Genomic DNA, 20,601 nt, shown 5'->3' on the forward strand with positions numbered 1-20,601 from the left:
ATTACTTTCATTCTGTCAAACTTGACACTTGGGAACAAGGAAAAGCAATCTTTACTTATCAATTTCTAAGAATAAAAGAAACATCTAAAAATCTGAGATTTTTCTATAGTAACTTTTATATGCTTTGTAAATTGTATAATTTGAAAGGAAGAATTATTTTTACTAAATTTTAACCAAATTCAAATCTGAATTTTATTTCGCGAAGACTTGAATAATAAAACATCTCATGTTGAAAGTAATTTAAAATATCCGTTTCGTTGTTTACTACATCTATTTCTCAACAAATTCAAAATTATCACGTTTAGTTTTTCTCCTCATTCTTAAATTAACCCAAAGTCTGATGGTAAAAAAGTAGACCAATTCCACCAAACTCAAAATCGACACACCCATAAAAAGACCCAATAATCCCCCACAGTTTGCTATAAACTGTGTTGTGTTATATAATTCAGAACGTCTCAGAGCATTGAAGACAGCTTCCTTAAAATATATTGTCAGCCTCGCTGATCGGATGCTAAATAGAAAAACAAAATTATGTTTATAAAATGACTAAAAATTTCTCCAGACTTTTCTTACCCTGGATCCACTGACGAAGCCCTTTGCATGGATTCTGTACTAAGAGCTCTTATAAAATGTGCATAATCAAAGGCAGTCTGATGTTCCATCTCGGCTTTGTATTGAATGCTTATGCAAGATGGCAAACAATTACAATTCTTTGAGTTTTCACTTTGTTGAAATGCATGCGATCCTTCTTCGAAATTTTTCACAAGAAGTCCTCTTTCTACTCTTAAAAGACATTTAATACTCTTGGCTCCACAAACAACGTCAGTAGAATTTCCTTTTCACACATTTCAAGAAAAAATGCATACAAAAATATATAAGTCTCAAACAATTTTAAGGATATCACCATCATAAACATACTTGGCATTGAAAACTTAACACAACCACATTGTTTACGTGTATGATTCGACAGGCATTCATGTTCACAGTTAGCCTGGGTATAGTGTTTAAAGTACCTTAAATATCGTTCATTTTGATAGAAGCACTTTCGCCTGAAGAAAAGTTGAAAGTTAATTATGGTTTTCAAATCTTTACGTGCATTCTACATTTCTGGATCATAATGTCGTAGTCCTTCGGAGGTTCTCATAATTTTTGGTTTTATTGATACCGAAACAGCTTGATCAAATGGAATGTTCAAAAATGTTTTTGAAACTTGTGGCAACTCCCCCGGAGTATGAAGAATAACTTTGAATCCTTGGACAGGACCTCGACATAATAAATCATCGTCAACCTTCTTATCAGATAACCACAGAAAAAGACTTTCTTTGTTGCCAGATCCTAGCACACGAAATGGAAATGTATTTTGACCTGCTTCTGAATTATAGCCGTTTTCTAGATTCCATTCAATGTTTGGGTTATAGTTATTTTCCGAAAAAACACCATCAACCAAGCTAAAAGTAGCAATTTTTAAATCAACTTTAAAAAAATTTATAAAATAAGGTCAATTTACGCTTCAGGTCGATAAATATCCTTAGGATTTAAACCATTGAAAGTAAAACACAATCCTTCCTCGGTTAATGTTTTATAATATTTATCACAAACAATACGCGTTTGCCTCCATGTACACGAATACAGAGTTTCTCGTAATCCTGGAGCTGTGTCATCAATAGCACTAATTAATTGTGATACATTTGCAAATAATTTTCCATAGTCCAATTTTCTATACAAACATGTTTGTGATATTGCCTCCCAGTAATATTTCCTTTACAAAATTAAATTTATTAATTTTTAATTTTAAATTTGATAAAATTGTATTTCATTTTATTTTACTCTTCTTTTGTAATTTTTGTATTATTATTCCAATTTAATTTCCAATATATATCCGTGTAATTAAATATATTCACATGAGTTTTAGTTTCTGGACAAATAGTCACCGAAGGAAATGGAATTTCCCAAACGGATGTTAATTTTTCATCAAAGTGAACAATAACCGGTGTGTTGTAGCGTTTATCCCAGATATTGGTAATGAGATAGCAGCATATTAAAATTGATAAAACAAGAGCACATACCCAAACAATTCTATAAATTCAAAAATAAATATATTCATTACATAACTTTGTTATAGAAAATTCAGTTAGATGTTTTAATTCAATGTGTTGTAGATTTTAAGAATTCAAATTTTGTAAAGGTTTTGTAATTGCATATCTTCCCAAATGAATCAAATTTTAGTGAAAATTAAAAATAGTATTTTAGACTTTTAGGGACACACTGGGACCAAATCAGCTTTAACAATAAACTAAAATTTGAATCGTTTTTATTGTTGCTAAGGTGCCAATTATGACTATCATTGGTTTTCATCATAATCCGGGTTTTGTTGGAAAATCTATCGATAGTATTGTAGGATTTTACACGAATAACAAAAACAATATCCGCAGTATGAATACTACTGATAAGAGTTCAAGTAGGATCTTACTACGGATGGGTTTTTGACATTTATACGAGTCTCGAATGGATCTTTTGTAATTTTGATATCAAATGTTGGTACTATTGATATTTCATTTGTATCTCGATGGCTGTGTTCGTTGAGTAGTTGTGCATTTGGAATCATGTGTTTTCCATTCGGCGAAAAATCAATCTGTTACTGTTGATATTATTTAGTTTGCTTAATAAAAATGGACTTACTGGATACTAAGATAATTAAGTTTTGCTATGTTTCCACCTAAGGTTTATCTCAGTTTAGATTTAATAAATCTTTTTGGTGTTTCCACCGCAAAAGAAGTTTTAAAAATAATTAAGTTTGACTGCACTTTCAAAAATGCAAAAGTGAGATAGTTTGATTTGTGTTAAACATTGAAGAACCGAATAGTTCAGCACCATATAAGAATATTCTACCTACTCCATTTTGCCATTTTTTTTATTTGATTGAAACAAAATTATATTTTTTGTACACAAAAATGAAACTATTATGTATTATCTGTAAAACTAACTTTTCCACATAGGTTTTTCTGCATACATTTTGACTCGACTCCGATTCCCGGCCGGATTCGGGTTGAATCAAGCTCATTTCAATTCAGATATATAAAGAATTGAAGCAAACTTCATGTCAATGTAGTAGTCTACGAACAAACCTCATTCTTGAAGTTTTTATTTTATGTCAAATTGTTTGGTTAAAACATTTTTTTTATAGAATCTCAATATCCAGGTGATTTCTTACCATTTCTTCTTGAAAACAAAAAGATGCTGGGATGCGACCCATACTGATTACTTCCCATTCCCATTATTTTTCGCTGCACAAAATTGTTTTGGAGATAAAATCATGTTGTATTCGTAAAATATTCGAGTTTTCTGTTTTTTTGATTTATAAAAAAAAAACCGTTAATTGGATTTTTTTCAAACAATATATTTCTTTGGTATCACATTACAGTATATAATACTAAATTTAATTCAAGTCTTTAGCGTTTTATGTTCGTAAGATATTAAGATTTTAAACAAAATCTTCACCTTTTTTTTAAACTGCTATGGTTAAAAACCTTTCACGCAATTTTCTTAAGAGCCCTTTCCTTCCTTATTATATGTATACAAAAATTTATTTGAAGTCGATATCTCTTCTGGTTCTTAAGATGTGGAGAACGAAAAAAACGTCGCGAACGTACGGACGTACGTACGCACGCACGCACAGACATCTTTCTTAAAATCTTTTATTTCGACCTTGAAACGTCGAGAAATGTCAAAATTTTCAATTTGACAAATCGGATCCATTACAATAACTTCCTATGGGAAATTAAAAATCTGGCTACTGACGATGGATTTTTTTGGGAATTTTCTACTATACTATTTCTAGAATACCAAAAAACACGTTAATTGAATATATAATTTTTATTAATACAATTTTTTTATATTCTCTCATATCAGTTTTACTTTCGATGATCAACTCTCAATGACAAAAGCTATAACCAACCTGTAGAAAAGATTCCAATAATTGGTTTTAATGATAAAAACCAATGAAAGCTATAACGTACAAATTTTAATCGCACGATACATGCATCAACAATGCATAGACATTTAATTTTTAAGCTGCCAACAGCTTTTCCTTATTTGAGCGAATTATACTTCTTTTCAATACAATTGAACAAAAACAAAGTTTTTATATTTTTCAATTTGTAAAAATTGATTAACAATGTTACGGCAAATAAGGGAAATAAGTTTCAAGCCAATATAATTTATCATTCCGAAGATATTGGAACCATAATTATATCAATTTTTTTTATTAAAAACAGTTTTTTCAGTTTTTAACGATTTCTTCATAATATAGCCAAACACTTTAAGTTAAAATATAATGCAATTTTATGACATTAATTGTTTGTGAGTTATTTGGGGCCCAAATATTAAATATTTATACTTTTTAGCACTGCTGATGGAATTTCTTTAGTCTTTTTTCACACGAAAAAAAGTATTCCGGACTTTTTCTTGAAGAACATAATACTTTTCAACTTAATTTGTTTCCACGTATTGGACGATAAAATAATCCCATATATCACTTTAAGAGGTTTCAAAAAAAGGTTAATAAATATCTTGATACAGAAATTATACCATCACAAAGTACACACTCATTATCACTTGATTATTATCCAACTAATAAATTGTCCATGTCTCTCCCGTTTAATTGTACTAACCTCTCCACAACCGGTCTTTTCTTATCACCCATATATTTCAAACCATGGATTGTAGTGTCATCTAGATATTCCAAAAATATTCCTTTAGCTGCTTGAAAATGTTGTCCATAATTCATACTTCTTTCAATGCCATCATTATCCAAAACTATATTTTTATCATTTGAAATATTTATTTTTTTACTTAGGAATCTACTCAATTTTGATTTTTCGACTCTAAAAATAGAATTTTAAATAAAAAAGTTATAGGAAAAAATTGAAGATATTACTCTTCTAACCGTTTTAAACTTTGTCTTCGCCATAGTTTTCTAGACATAATTTATATAAAGAGAATTAAAATGTTCCGACTTCAACGACTTTGCAATAACTAAGGTTTATATTTCTGAAATGATTGGGTCTTTATAGCGAAAAATATGTACTGAACGTACATATACTCATTTGCTTACGCATATTAGGTATTATAATTAAAAATATCCAAAATAAATGACATTTTTTGTATCTCAAAAGAATTCCCTAACGTAACTACATATATAGCTTTCATTCAAATTGGTATCATCTTTTAACTCATTCAAGGACATAGGTGAGTCCCAGTTAAAAATTTAGATGACGATGTCGTTCGTCTGGTTTTTTAACCCAATTATAGAAGACAGTTGCTCGTATATTCACAAAGGAATAATATTTTATTTCAAATGGAATTCTACAAAAATGTATAGAAATATTCACGGAATGTCAAAAATAATCTAGGTCAACAAAAATCTGACTAGGGACCTATTTAAGCACTGATATGTTGGGAAGGATTATTTTTCAGCTAATGTGTTCATTCATGACATTAGTGACTGTCTGACGATTTAACATATATAGCATTGTCAAAGTGGGACAGTGATCTTAAAAGCGTTATTTAGCTTTTTTAAAGAAATACATGTCCTGCTGTATATAAAATTATCCTTTAAAAATAAAAAAAAATATTTTGTTCCTTAAACAATTTTTGAAAAATTCCAAGTCTAGAAATATTGAATTTCAGATTTGACTTTAAATTCACTTCCAATATCGCTCTAAAACTGTCCAAAAACTATATCACCATTTTATTGTTTATTTTTAAATAAAAACGTTTATTTCCTCTTTTTTTAATATTTTCATAAAATAAAATAGAAACACATAAAAGAGTAATTTACTAACAATCTATAATAATACGGTACAGCAAAAAAAATAAAAATAAAAAGTTATGTAACATATCAAACATTTTTTCTCCAGGTTCAGAGCGAAAGAATTTGAAAATACTGTACATATTTTATGTGTTACGTGTATCATGTGGCATTATTATTCGTTTGATTTGTTGTAGAATCTTCTATACTTTTTCCATTTGTTTGAGCAGATACATCACCACCAGCATCGTCGGCTGATAATGCTAATGCCTCTAGTTTAGCTTTTGCTTCAGCATTTGCTTGTTCGGTTTCTTCTGGAATTACTTTTCGAAGTTCTTCAGCCTGGAAAAGGAATAAAGTTTTTATATTTTAACTTGGAGTCTTAAAAAAACTTTTGAAGAATGTTATTAAAAACATGCTTGTTCATTCTTATATTTGATATTTTCAAATTATATAAATATTAAATATTTTGTATTAATAACAAATGCATAATTATGGGATTTATTTTATTTTGGTAAGTATTTTTAAATAAGTTATTTTATTTAAGTACATATTCATTCAATTGAATATTAGGATTAAAAAATGTTATGGAAGATCCCAAACAATGACTATTTCAGTAAAAATGTTGAAGAACAAAGAGAAACATTTGAAAAACTATTTCAGTTTTAAAATAAAAGAAAATTTAAAAAGAAAACTGTTTAAGACTACCAAAAAAAATACAATGTTTGCTTAAGATTAGATTCTACAACATCAGACATCTGCCAGTTAAAATCCTCAAAAAATGTAATATTGACAACAAATCATTCAAGACTTCCTAGTTAAGTTACCACAGCCTGCACATTCTCAATTTTGTGGTATATGTGTTGCGTATGGAGTCACCCGTTTTGAAAAGAAGGAATTTTATCAAAATATAGAATTGGAAAAATAGTGATGGCAAAATGCAGTGCGAAAAAATATAAAGTTGAAACATGAATACCGTACAAATAAGATAATAATAAAAAGTGCAGTACGTGGATTTATATCTACTTGCAACTTGCAATCTATAAAATTTAAATAAGATTCCATCAGTAAACTTAAAGAAAAGCTATATCTTTTTCATCCATAATTTTTTAAGCTTAACTTAAGGTTTAAAGATTTTGAAGCTTTGATAACCAATTAAATCATTTTTTATTTGAATTTTGCCAAAAAAAAAAACGCTTTTTTAATTTTAATATTTTATAAGTTTTTCTAGGAAGTCTGCATTAGTAAAAACTTGAAATTCTACAATGAAACTAAACTACATATTTCGATGTTCAGATAATGGAAAACAAAACATCGGGAAAACAAGTTAACAATAGTAATTCAGATGAATTGAAACAAATTATTGATTATATTTTCTTATTTCAGTTTGAAAAAAAAATATAAGACAACGACAAGTCTTGAATCCGACATACCAAAAAAGTTTTCAGGATATACAGTATGTACACAATATTTTTTTTTGAAATTTTTGAATTCTTTTATTTTATTGTTATTTATTTTAACAATTATTATTTTGATTTTATTAACTTCCAAAAATGTAGCCATATTTAACATATTGATAGGGTTTTCTATCTCATGAATCTTAAGCAGTGTGTAGTGTACGTACTTTCGAAATTTCTTTTTTGCTGACCTAATCTCATTCTAATCGCCTTCTAATCTTTCTACAATCAACTTAACCTTCTAAAATGTATTGTGTCTTTTCTTTAATCCCAATGATCACACCGTTTTCTGGCCTTAAATGTGTTGCAGATAATAATTTCAAGATTGAGAGAAAGAACTTTAAAAAAAATCAGTTAGTGGTTTTTACTAGAGCAATTTCAAAAATATTTAACATTTTCTTAAGTCTCAAAAATCTTTCGCTTTTTCGTATGGCATTAAAATCTTTAAAGCTTTTATACATCTAGGTACAAAAATAATACTGACTTCACAATAATTTAATTTTAAAGAAAAGATAAGTAATAAAATAATACAAAAATTATTAGATTTTTAAGGCATATAGAAGTAAATAAATTTGATAGCGCTAGAGCTTATAGAAGTCGATTTCTCTTGACTTACAATTCCCAACAATACCTGTACGGAAGTCATGTCAGGAGTAGGGAACCCAAAGGTCTTTTGTTGATATTTTCATATATAAGGATTGTCTAAAAAAAACCTCTAAGCAAGACAAAAAACAGACAAATTGAATCAAAAATTAACCAACAATTTTAATTATCGTTTAGGTTGACATTTTCTAAAAAATGTTTAATAAGTTTACTATATTTTTTTAAACCATCAATATCTTCTTCTTCTACAATTGATTTTAATTTTCAAGTTACAAACATAAAAAGTAACTATTCACTAAGAAATTCTTCAGCAACATTTGTAGAATTTTATGTTTTGAGCTTGCTAAGGTCACATACATTTACTAAATTTTGAAATTTTAAACTTTTTTTTCCCATCTTATACTGTCATTTTCTAGTATATTCGATCCACAATTTCATTTAAAAATATTATCGTTGTTATCAAAGCAGTTTGAGCCAGATTCGGTGAGCTTAAGTTCAGCATTTCACTATACTAATCCTTCTACTAATAGTTATCTCGTAAAAAGAAACAAGGACGATAATAATACTTCGTAATAATCCATTGGATTCAACAAACTAACCACATTTTTGTATATGAATAAATCTATCTAAAAAAAACAACGTATATCAAACATATCGAAACCTAACCTATAGCTTCAAAAGTAAAATCGATTGATCTATGGATTATTAGTGAAACAATACAACACTCTTTTTGAAAATACAACGTTTCTACATAATGGATTACTTCCCTGTTTCAGTACACACATACCAAAGAACTCAAAACATGCATATTTTTTACTCAAATTTGTTTTAATATTTTGCATGCAATATGTAAATCATAACTGTTTTCATTTTCCAAAAAAAATCTGGTTTTAAAACCATGCAAAATTTCAGCACCAAAGTAAGTACATAACAACATAATAAAATAAAACAGAAAAAAAGAAAACATACCAATCATCAGATTCAAGGGAAAATTGTTAAGGCAAGGTTTTTATTTCATCACACAGCAAAATGCATAAATGATCAACAAAATAAAAATAACAACATTTTTGCCAAAACATAGATACAAACAGTTATTTTTATATAGTTTAATTTTTTTTTACTAAATAATTTGCAATGAACACACACAAAATATGTGTGCATGAGATGTAAATACCATTAGCATAGCGCTAGGGATTACGGAAGGATCCACTGTGTTTAGTAAACCGCTGGAATATTTTTTCATTCGAGTTGGGAAAAACGTTGACTCCACGCCCTATGTACCGAGAATGCATGATAAAGTTTCATATTTATTAGAATTGTTTCGCTTGAATTTGAAAATAGTTTTTAAGGCTTTTGTATGGCACTGAGGGAGTCTATATAATAAAATATAATATATGGAGAGTTATTTTTTCGGGGGTTGTTTTGTGTTGGTATACTGGTGGTAGGGTTAATTTGACCCAAAGGAGAGGATTGTTTAAAAATTTTGTTTGAAGGGGGGTTTTTATAAAATGTGTAACCAAAAACTCGCTAGCATGATGTGAATGATATCAAAGTTTAATTATGTATAAAATTGTGTCTGAGCGTAAATTTAATTTTAATACTGACCTCTAAAACGACACCTTCCAGAGCTGGTTGTGAGATATTTTTCATATTTCCATGACTTAATTTCGGAGCACTGTCAGCTCGGTTACGACCCAATGATTGATTGGATGTTTTATCAACTCTGCCTCCGACTGAATTATTTGATGTCTTGTGATTGATTTCGAGTGCTGACCTAAGGATATCGACTTTCGATCCATGACGTGGTACTCGAATTTGTTCAACATTATAACTGCTACGTCTGTGAGGCAGGTGGTCCTGTATGTCGACCTTTTTTTTGTGTGTGGGTTTAGAAATTCAAATTAATTGACACAAATGTGATATTGAGGAGGAGAAAAAGCAAGCAAAGTATAAATTTCTTACCCTCGATCCTCTGGGTAGAGAGGTCAAACTTCCAATTTGGTTGTATTTTATCATGAGACTCAAACGTTCAAGTGACATGGATGTGCCTTGTTCCTTGGTTGCTGGTTCGGTTAGTTTTTCAGTTTCGCCATTTTCAATTGCTTCGTTGTCATCATTATCGTCGATTTGATGGTCAAATTTGCGTAGCCAAACAAGATGGAGTAGACCATAGGCTATACCACCGACAACAGCCAATAGACCCATGTAACGGAATGCATCTCGAGTACCAAATTGCCCTATGAGCAGACCACCAGTAAATGAACCACTACCACGTCCTGATAATGAAAATACAAAAAAATCCCATTAGAGAAAATTAGTTTTTATTCGACAACAGGGTGTTTGGAGGAACAAATCACAACTCTTAGACACATTTTTTAGAAAATCTGGTAAATTAAAAATAGAGCTATAGTCCTTTATAAGATGGAAAATTTGTGTTCGAATTTAAAATATATCAGTGTTTTTAATACTCTCTTCTAAACAATTCATCAGAACTGGACTGTCTTAAATACTCGTACCTTTAAAAGTTCAAGCGATGCAAAAATATCTTAATAATAATAATTTTTTCATTTGAACGACAAGAAATAAATTTCGAGAAAAGTCACAATTTTTTTTCCTATGTGTTGCTTGATAAATACAAAATTTAAAAGATGTTTCCGGATCTTAAGAATAATTGTATTCTACTTAGAAGAAGTTTATTGAACAGTTTCTTACATAAAAACAGTGATATTGACATTATAGGTAACGTTTTCTTAAATCTTAACTTTCGATATTTTCTCTACAAATATACGACCGAATCGGCTTAAAATTTCAATCAATTTCAATTTCTTAAATCTTAACTTTCGATATTTTCTCTACAAATATACGACTAAATCGGCTTAAAATTTCAATCATGCATTCCAAAGTTTTCAAAGTTCGTAATATGACATTTTGACAGGTGCGTGTTCTTAAGTTCAACAATGGAAAGTTAAAATTTTGGGTCACAGCTTAGTCTATTTTTATATTTTTTTCTGAACAAAAATAATATAATATGAAATAGCAATAATGATTATCATATTTTTTTTTTTAAATTAAAGCTACACCCTCCAAAAATGCATTCATTCTACGATAATAACAAAAAATATTTGAAGCACAGCGAGTGGTATACTTTTCTTTCTATATCTATATGCTTTGCTTTGTTTTGTGCATTGCATTTTCTTTGTTATATTGGAGAATCTCGCACAATGTTTAACAATTGATTAAGACAAAATTATATTAGATAAATTCCTTTGTTGTATTATGCTTTAGATAACCAGGGGCGGATTAAATTAGATTATAATTAGTATCGATAGTTGTCACCAACTGTCAAAAATCAACAATATTCAGGGGTTTTTAATGAGAGATTATATTTCAAAATTAAAAAATCAAGTATTTCTTAAGATGAATCACATCAATTTTGTTTCGTTGCAAAGAGGAAAGCATGCCATGAACAATGGACAGGGCCGGCCCTAGCCAAACCTGCGCACTGCGCAAGATTTGTAGAAAGCGCCCTTTTTTTTCTATTTCTAGGGAATTGGCAATACGCTCGGTTAATTTAACATACTTTTATTGTATTTTCTAAGACTTTTATGCCATTTTTACTAGGTTTATTTATATTTTCTAAAATATCAAACCAAATTAGCAGGCAGCAAATAAATGTAAAATCAAAAATTTTATTTTGAACCCATTCTGCAATGTTTTTTGCTCCTAGATTTCCTATTTCTATAAGGGATTCATATATTTCTTCTAACTTTTGTTTTTAAAAGCCTCAATTTTTTTCTTATAAATATCCCACATTGAATTGTATTGAAAAATTTCACTGCATATAATGAGCACGGAGCAGAATCATTAACCACTAAATTTAAGGAATGCGAGCAACATGGAACGAAAAATGCTCTTAGTTCTAGGGTTCGAATTCGATTCTGAGCACCCGCTTCTTTTCCTTTCGTATTCGAACCATTATCATAACTTTGGCTTCTACAGTTACTTATTAAAATTGCATGTATTTCAAGCTTGTCTAAAATCAACTGACTCAGTCACATTCCTAACACTAATAGCTATTTATTTAATCTTAATTAACCAACAAAGCGAAAAAACAATTGCATTCTGCAACAGACTAGATATACCTATCATTAAAAGTAGTAAAACAGTCATTAACGTTATAAAAAAAAATGCCTGCGCAATGTTCGTCCTCATCTTGAATATGCTTCGCAGGTATGGACTCCCTATTACGAAATTCATAGAAAACGTATTGAATCAATTCAACATAATTTCATTCGCTTTGCCCTAAAAGGTCTTCCTTGGGAAGATCCCTATGATCTGCCTCCCTATGAACATCGTATTCTACTTCTTCAAATGCAATCTCTCCATCAAAGGCGTGTTAATAATGACTTAGTATTTTTTCATCAACTCATTAATGGTGAAATTGATGCACCTTATTTGCTATCTTGTGTACATTTGAATTACCGGGGCGGAACTCATCACCTGCGCACATTTGATTTTATACATATTGACTTCCATAGAACTAACTATGGCAAGAATGAAGCTTTAAGTCGAATGAGCATTTTATATAATTTAAACTGTTCATCGATAGATTTAAATTCAAATAAGGTGGGATTAAAATCATTGTTTAGAACCAGTGCTCCACTATCGTAATTTTTTGTTCTGTAATAGTTAAATGCTAATTTTGTTTTGTATTTTGTGCGTGTGTTAGGCTATATTTGTATTATTTTTTACTAACAACTAACACATGCACTTATGATGAGCCTCTGATCGTAGTTTGACGCTTGCTATAAGCTTACTACTTTCTTCAAATTCTGAAGTGTAAAAGAACGATTCGACTCCACGTAGATTCATCCCTCTTTTTTTCATCTCCTGTAAGCACGCCTGCACGCTTTGACCCATATGATTTCGGATTTTTAGTTCTGCGATATCTTGAGTTAAATTTTCATTGAAAAAAACAATGAAAGTGATGTTAGTTAGTGCGCAAGAGATAACTTAGGGCAGTTGTGATCGATGTTTTCTTGGGATTATTTTAAGAATGTTTGTGGTTAAAAAAATGGCAAATAGTAGTACATATTTGTTTGCTCAAGATCAGAGTACATTTTCTTGCTCCTAGTAATGCGCCCCAGAACTTAGCGCCCTGTGCATTTGCATATCTTGCAAATATGCTGTGTCCGGCCCTGAATATTTATTAAGAAATTTTGAATGACCAATACGCACAATAGCGATTGTATGTCCTTGATATTTTCACCAATACTATCTTATAGATTTTAATGTCCTTGATATCTTCACCGATACTATCTTTAAGATCTTAATCAACCACGTGAAAAAAAGGTCTAAAGGTAGTCGATTGTGATGACCTCTTCGACAAATAACACAGTCAGGAATCTTGTCTTAAAACCCCAAACTAAGTCTGCCAATTATTTATCATTTTTTCCTGTATCATTTCATTGTTTTTAAAAATTACATATGTAGATACTAATTGTAAAATGTCAAAATATGACAACTGCAAAAAAAGAGTTATTTAAAAGGAAACTACTAAAACCCATTAATACTCTACTCTGTAACCCCATTGGGTGATTAGAAGTCCAACATTATAATTAACCAATAAATTATTTAAAATTTGTATATTTTCGACTTTTTTTTAAATACATAGGTAATTAATTATATCAAAATACATTATTGTGAATTAGCAACCGACTTTTATTTTAGAATCATGAAGTTTCGACCCAATTCAGTAATTATTGTCATGTAAACTTATTACCCAGTGAGTAAAAAGTACAAACCACTAAATGAAAGTTTATGCGATGTTGCCAAACGTTAACTACTTTAATTAAGGTTAAGTGTCATATAGGTACTCTTTTTCATGTTTTTAGACTTTGACCTTCAATTTAAGCTCTAAATAAATAAATCTATCTTCTATTTTATTTCTATCAATTTAAATTTAAATTTCCTTTTAAAAACTGATAAATCAAATATTAAAAAGGGACATCCCTTCATCACAAATAAAGACCATACTCATCCTTGATAAATTTACGATTCCTCTAGAAGTTGTTTACATATACATGAAATTTACTAAATACACATGACACAAAACCACTTAAACTCTAGAACTCCTTTAAGTCACTGATTTTTGATTTTATATATATGTAAATACGTACATACCTTAACATACTTTATACATACATACATACGTATGTACATTTTACATATATCAAAACCTATTGAAGTATTTTCTAAATTTTAAATGAAAAAGTAGAAGAGTATAGGGTCTACGTACCTAAACTGAAATGTGCCATTCCCAAAACACCAATTAAAGTAGCCAATAGATTTTTAGGAGCCAATATTGAGCAATATGTTGCAGCTGCAACCCACATCAAATGGCATGATAGAGCTTCCATAGCTTCAAAAGGAAAACACCACCAGGCATTCCTGCAAAAGAAACATACAAACATATATATATCAAACACACACACTCAAACTCATCATACTATAGGTACAACTAGTAATACACATGTTTATTTTTAACAAACAAAATGGCCTTTGGTGCAAGTACCGGAAATGCACTCACTCTATAAATGAATATCCAACCAAGCGTCCGGCATGCGAGAAGAATGCAATAATGATCAAATTTACATGTCCGAAAATTCTTGTTATCTTTTCAGCTCCATACAGGAATGGTATACTGCTAACCGTACCAACAGTGATTGTGATTCCTAAAATGTCAAATGAAAACCAAAAGGGGTCAATGGTACAATTTGACAAAAGACAAACACACACAATAGGTCAGATCTCACTCACATATAGGAGCTACATATACAGGACTCAGGACAGAAGCTATATAGGAGCACTTACCCAGTAAATAATTTGGTGCACCCAATTCCTTCAGGTACAAAAACAAGAAACTCTCAATGAAACCCCAGAAGTTACCCAAAACAAAGAGGAACAAAATGAAAGCGATTACATGTGGCATTTTCAACAGATTCCATAAATCCCGGAACACATTGTCAGCTGGTAGCTTCTCTCCGAGTGGCATCATTAAGACCGATATTGTCGAGATGACTAGGAGTATGTCATATGTATAAAAGGCTGCCGAATAGTCTGTATAGCCTAGTCCACGTGAAGTATAATCAATCATGATGCCAGTTATAGGTGAAAAGATGGCCATTCCAATGCTTGAAAATAGACGTTCTCTGCCAAAATCACCTCCATATTTCTCAATCATGGTCAAGGCAATTGGATCCATTATTGTTACACCAGCAGACAACATTGTTGTGGCCAAGAATCTGAAATAGAGTATATTTTCAAATAAAATTTCATATATATCTTTGTGTGTTTGTACATATGTTTAATTATGTCGAATGTGTTGTGTTAATGTAATAATAATAAATTTAACCAAATAAACACAATCAGAAGTTAATGGTTTGGCCTGAATTTTGGCCAATTAGATTATACAATATAAATATAATTAACTGAACCAGTTAGAGTTACATTATTATAGATTAGTTTTAATGATATTGTGAGTGGGTGTTTTTTTCTGTGCTATAAGAGGCACACTTTTACTAAATGAAAATACATAACTGCCATAACCGCTTAAGAAAATTATGATTATTACGTATTCGTGGATAAAATCAAATAGTTTTATTTCTTTTTACACTTCATTAAGTAGTTATGAATATATATATTCATGGTAATGGCAACCCTTCATAACTTTTCACCAACATGTTCGTTGTATTTTCCTAATAAAAGTCTTGAACGTTAAAGTGACGTTATAAATTAATATAGGAAAAGAGGCTGGGAAGCGACTCACACTGAAAACTTCCCATCCCGTCTATCGATTTGTCTTGTTTAAAAGGTTTGTAAGTTTTCGTGTTTTAGTGTAAAAGTTGTCAGTTGAATTATTCTTAAAAATTTCAAAATTTATGAAATAGTTTTATTTGAAAATCGATTTTTGTAAACGAGATTTAGTCGAAAATTAATTTTTATAACTTAGGTTTTTCAATTTTTTGTAAAAAAAAAACTGTGAACTCGATTTTTCTCAAAACATTACAAAATGTTGACAACAGTATTTTTTATAAGATGCAATCAGTGTAAAGCCAATATCTCAAAGTTTTAAAAAGATATTTAAGTCGAAAATCAATTTTTACCAACTTTGAGTAATGTTTTTTAGGTTTCTATTTTTTGGAAAAAAAACTGTCTGTTCAATATTTCTCAAAATTTTACCAGGTGTTAAAAACGATTTTCCGTTGCATACAATTGTTTTGGAATCGCGTTACAATGTATAATATTAAACTTAATTCAAGTCTCTGGCGTTGTTAGTTTGTGAGATATTTAGGGTTATCCAAAATGTTCACCTTTTTTTAAATTGATATGGTAAAAAACCCACCCACTCAATTTAGTTAGGTATAAAAAAATGTTTTTGAAGTCGATATATCTACTGGTTCGTACGAACGTAAACGTACATCTCCCTAAAAATCTTTTATTTCGACTCTAGGGACCTTGAAACGTCGAGAAATGTCAACATTTTCAATTTGACAAATCGGCACGATTACAATAACTTCCTATGTAAAGTTGAAAATAAAAACATCACAATTTGAATATGTCAATTTTTAGTGGAGAACTTTATTTCTTTAAAAGTACGCTGAAAATATTTGGAGTGAAGCAAACACTTTCATAGAGAGTGAAATGATTGAAGTGCAATTTTATAAATATTATTTGAGAACGCATTTTTTTAAAAACATTTTGATACTCATGATCCTTTTCTTTTATCCTAAAATTGTTTAATTTACTTCGAAAATTTATATAGGTGAATATTTTAGTGATTAGAACTTTTTTTCAAAAACAAAAACTTTACCTCTTTCCCCTCCCCTTAAATTTTGTTTAATTAGTTCCAAACTAAGGCAACTTTTATGGAAGTGAGAAAAGTTTTTAAAAAATGTCTCCACGAAATTGCAGTTTCATAATGAAATATTGTTTTCATAGCTTAGAACTTAAATTTGGTAACACTATTTATTGGTTCAGCTGATTTAACAATTCTCGATTGTTTTAAGCTTTATGTAAATTGTTCACAGAAACATTTTTTGACAGATGAGTTTGACAGGTTTCAAATTCCAGTTCCATCAACGTGAATAACCTAAAACATCTTTTTAAACCTTAATTATAAAGTGATATTAAATATTAAAATCCTTGTTTAAATGAAAACTGTTGCAACATTCGCCTCACCAATTTTTTAGAGATTTTAAAATAAGGAGTTTTAAAATTTTTATTTTTAACGAAAAAATAAAAGTTTTTCTAAAGAATAAAATTAAATCAAAACAAAAATCTAAACAACATTTCAGTAAAATAACCATTAATTATTTTTCGGGGTATCGGCTTTTTTTTAAATATACTTTCAGCCATTGATTTTATTTAATACCTCAAAAATAAACCCTTTTAACTTTAATATATAAACCATTGTATATGAAACATTTTTAAGTAGAATATTTGCCTTAACAAGTGATGAATAAAAAACATGTGATTTTTGTTTTAATTTATTCAAACAAAATAAATTGCCTATTTGTAAAAAATTTTATTAGATTTTTAAATAGTTCTATTTAATTGAAATTGATTTTTTTGCACTTTATATACAATGTTAGAATGTTTAAAATGCAATAAAAAAATGTGTATACGCCTGGATGCACCACAATTTAATCCTCATTTGTTCTTATGAAGTGATTCAAATTAACATGATTTAGGTTTAGCCATAAATAAAATTGTGTATTTAGCTTAAAACATAAATTCCAATAATTATGCTTTTATTTTATTGACAAAAATAAATAAAACTCACCTCAACAAAAAGTAAAGCCAGAAAACTCTATCATCACTCTCCTTATAGTCTGGTGGACAAATTTCCGGTCCATTTTCCCTGAATCGACATCTTTGAACCATACAATCAACTGTCAATTCATTAAGTTTATGACTTCCAGTCATATTACTACGTTTAACTATTCCACCACATCGTAAATCCAGCTCTTCCAAATCAGTTACATTCACTCCTTGTCGCCACAGGAGTTTCTCTCCAAAACGTTGTTTAAAATCTGTCACAGTCTCGTTATCATCAGGTTCGATTTCCATGCCAAGCTGTTCAATGGGATCGGCTAAATCGGGATGCATGTCTAAGAAGAAGAATGCCGAGTCATCACTGCTGGACAATACCCAACCAGATTCAGTTGTTTGGTCTTCTATAACTGTTGTGCTTTCTATATTATAAATGAGTTTGCGAAGCAAATACAACAAAGAAATTAATCGATAAATTAATCAAAAGTTTAAATAACTTTTGCCCCACTTACGATTCAAATATAACGCCTGCGGCGTTGTCGATGAGGGTTGTTGTATTATGGGAGGCTCATGAGATTTATTGTGCACCTTATTGCTTACATGGAATCTTAACTTTTCCGGATCGTTTGGATTTACATCATCTGACGGTTGAAATATTGGTGCATTAGTTGGAGGAGGAACGATTTCGATTTTTGGATTTTGTTCAAGCAGCAAGCAATAGTCCAAACATTGGTCGAGTACCAAATCCATTTCTTCTTCCTCAGGACACTCTCGACTTGGACATGGTGACCACCAAATCTACAAATTTACAAAGCACAGGATTTATCATAAATATTAAACACAAACAGTCATAACGATGATGATGATTTAGAAAACTCGTTAAAACGCAGGTACACACATTAACATTTACCCATGCGAATCAGTTAAGCTTAATTGGTAGAAAAGCAACGCAAACGCAATCGTCTACGCAATTTAAATTTACAAATTGCATTTCAAAAATTACCTCGACTGTGGCTGCTTCTGGATGCCGCATAACATAAGCCGATGGAATAACACCTGGAATTTCCTGCTGTGGTATGCACAACAGCGAATGATGGAACAAGGCATTCAATAGCAAACTCATTACAACGACTGGCTTGTATTTGCCAAATTTATCGACCAAAAATCCTGAAAATGAATGAAATGGAATTATTAGAAAATGAATGATACTCGTAGTAATTTCTGTTTGTTTAATTTTTCTTTGTTTTTCTTTACTAAAATCAACTAAATGGAAATATGTATTTTAGGTATTGGAAAAGTAAGATTTAAAATTTACTCGTAGTTTAGTTTTTTGTTTGAATTTTAATTGGATCTATGAAAACTATGAATCTAGTAAGAAAACAAACGAAAATTGTTCCATTTTACCTCTTTCATGAATATTATTGAAATGAGAGTGAAGCTCTTTGTAAATTTACATCAAATTGAAATAAGCTAAGCTTAAATTGATAGGACTTATGAATCAAAAGCGATCCAAAATTTATATTAACACTTCTTTATTCTGGAAGTCAATTTTGACAGAAAATACATTACGGTCTGTATATATGTTTATTTCCAGAAATATGCTCTTGACTTAATGATTGCGTGGAAAGTGCGTGTGTTTCAGAACGATTTCAAATCAGTTGGAAATAGATTGTTCAATTTAAGTAACCAACAAATTAAATCATACATTTCGGGAGTTATTCAACTTCAAATTTTGAATCAAATACCTTAACTATTAAGTTAAAAATGCTCTATTGAAAACTTGTAAGTCGATAATAGCTTCTAAGTCATTTAGTCATGATCTTCAATTGTCAACAGTTGCATGATACGTTGAAACAGATACAAATGCCAGGAAATCGACAAATTCTTAACATCAGTAACACTTGCACCTTTAATTAAAATATTTTGACTTTTATAACTTTACCAATTGCTAGTGTAGTTTGTCGAAATTGACTTTTTCGTTTGAACTTAGTTACAATAAATTTAAAACAAGAAACAGATCGACACAGGAGACATGTCAACAACTTCACACTTTCTAGAGCCACTGGTTTTGAATAGCCTTGATTACATTTTTGCAGCAAAATCGACGTCAACGTTAGACCTGAACCCTAAATTAGATATCGCTGTGCAAATGCTACCAACTTTAAGTCGAAATTGTAACAACCATCTTTGTGTGTCGTCTATTTATATTGGTTTTCACTATGGAAGAAAATTTTTTAGAATTAGTTAAACAAAATTAATATTGGTACAACAAAAATTGCAAGTCTTAAAAAACAATGTGGCCAAACAAAAAATTGGAAGGAAATTTTTCGACTGTTTCGTTTATTCTTTTTTATGCTGTCAAAAGCACTGTTGACGTTTCAATCTATTTCACTTGACTTTTGTCGAAAAGACTTGAAGTTGCTGTATCAATCTGTTTCTCCTATAAAGCTTTATTTGATTACTAAGCGATTCATTATAGTGAATGTCAAATATTCAACTATTATTATGACACTTTAAATGAAAACTGAGTTTACCACTTGTCAAATTCCAGCGCTGCCAACTTGAAACCACGAAATTTATTATTTCCAAAATGGCTTACACTTTAGGCTTGTAGGCTTAGCATGATTTTTTCGAGCTTAATCTTCAGGTGTAGTGAGTAAGAAAAGCTTAGCTAAAATAAACTATATTAAAGGCTGCAAAATATGCTAAAGTGATTTCCAAATGGGTCTTTTAATATTTAATAGGGTCCATTGGCGCTGCAAGGAACACACCTCACCCAACATTTTATATTCAGCTTGTAGGATTCGAGGATATGGTTTTCTCACGTGAAAGAGATGTAACTTTTTCTTGTTAGGGTCTTTAATTTCTTTAAGGTCTCTTTTGTTGAAACCTTCATAT

The 20,601-nt window shown here is 30.0% G+C and overlaps 2 protein-coding genes across 2 annotated transcripts in view; both read right to left on the reverse strand.

The window, feature by feature from the left end:
* Nucleotides 1–265: 265 nt before the first annotated feature.
* On the reverse strand, nucleotides 266–4,786 carry LOC129950745 (pickpocket protein 28-like). Its single transcript, XM_056062667.1, has 7 exons — nucleotides 4,671–4,786; nucleotides 1,840–2,076; nucleotides 1,508–1,759; nucleotides 1,104–1,448; nucleotides 919–1,049; nucleotides 574–835; nucleotides 266–511 (listed from the first exon to the last, which is right to left on the reverse strand). Exons 1-7 carry the CDS (start codon nucleotides 4,784–4,786, stop codon nucleotides 271–273), a joined length of 1,584 nt encoding a protein of 527 aa, XP_055918642.1. The 3' UTR covers nucleotides 266–270.
* A 961-nt stretch (nucleotides 4,787–5,747) lies between these two features.
* LOC129950256 (uncharacterized) overlaps nucleotides 5,748–20,601 on the reverse strand; it is a 30,436-nt gene continuing 15,582 nt past the window's right edge. The window contains exons 3-12 of the mRNA XM_056062133.1: nucleotides 18,707–18,870; nucleotides 18,216–18,501; nucleotides 17,714–18,125; nucleotides 14,743–15,173; nucleotides 14,459–14,603; nucleotides 14,168–14,319; nucleotides 9,832–10,145; nucleotides 9,475–9,738; nucleotides 9,044–9,142; nucleotides 5,748–6,151 (exon numbers count right to left, since the gene is read on the reverse strand). Of these exons, the coding sequence (XP_055918108.1) occupies nucleotides 5,972–6,151; nucleotides 9,044–9,142; nucleotides 9,475–9,738; nucleotides 9,832–10,145; nucleotides 14,168–14,319; nucleotides 14,459–14,603; nucleotides 14,743–15,173; nucleotides 17,714–18,125; nucleotides 18,216–18,501; nucleotides 18,707–18,870 (2,447 nt within the window). The 3' untranslated portion in view covers nucleotides 5,748–5,971. The remainder of the gene's footprint in view (nucleotides 6,152–9,043; nucleotides 9,143–9,474; nucleotides 9,739–9,831; nucleotides 10,146–14,167; nucleotides 14,320–14,458; nucleotides 14,604–14,742; nucleotides 15,174–17,713; nucleotides 18,126–18,215; nucleotides 18,502–18,706; nucleotides 18,871–20,601) is intronic.

Source organism: Eupeodes corollae, chromosome 3, assembly GCF_945859685.1.
Source record: "Eupeodes corollae chromosome 3, idEupCoro1.1, whole genome shotgun sequence".
In the NCBI taxonomy this organism is placed as follows: domain Eukaryota; kingdom Metazoa; phylum Arthropoda; class Insecta; order Diptera; family Syrphidae; genus Eupeodes; species Eupeodes corollae.

Coding starts and splice junctions, on each gene's coding strand:
- LOC129950745 (XM_056062667.1), bottom strand. CDS start 4,786: ATGAATTATGGACAACATTTTCAAGCAGCTAAAGGAATATTTTTGGAA. Junction 836..918: donor TGTTAAGTTTTCAATGCCAA/GTATGTTTATGA, acceptor ATGTGTGAAAAG/GAAATTCTACTGACGTTGTT. Junction 512..573: donor GCTTCGTCAGTGGATCCAGG/GTAAGAAAAGTC, acceptor TTTTCTATTTAG/CATCCGATCAGCGAGGCTGA.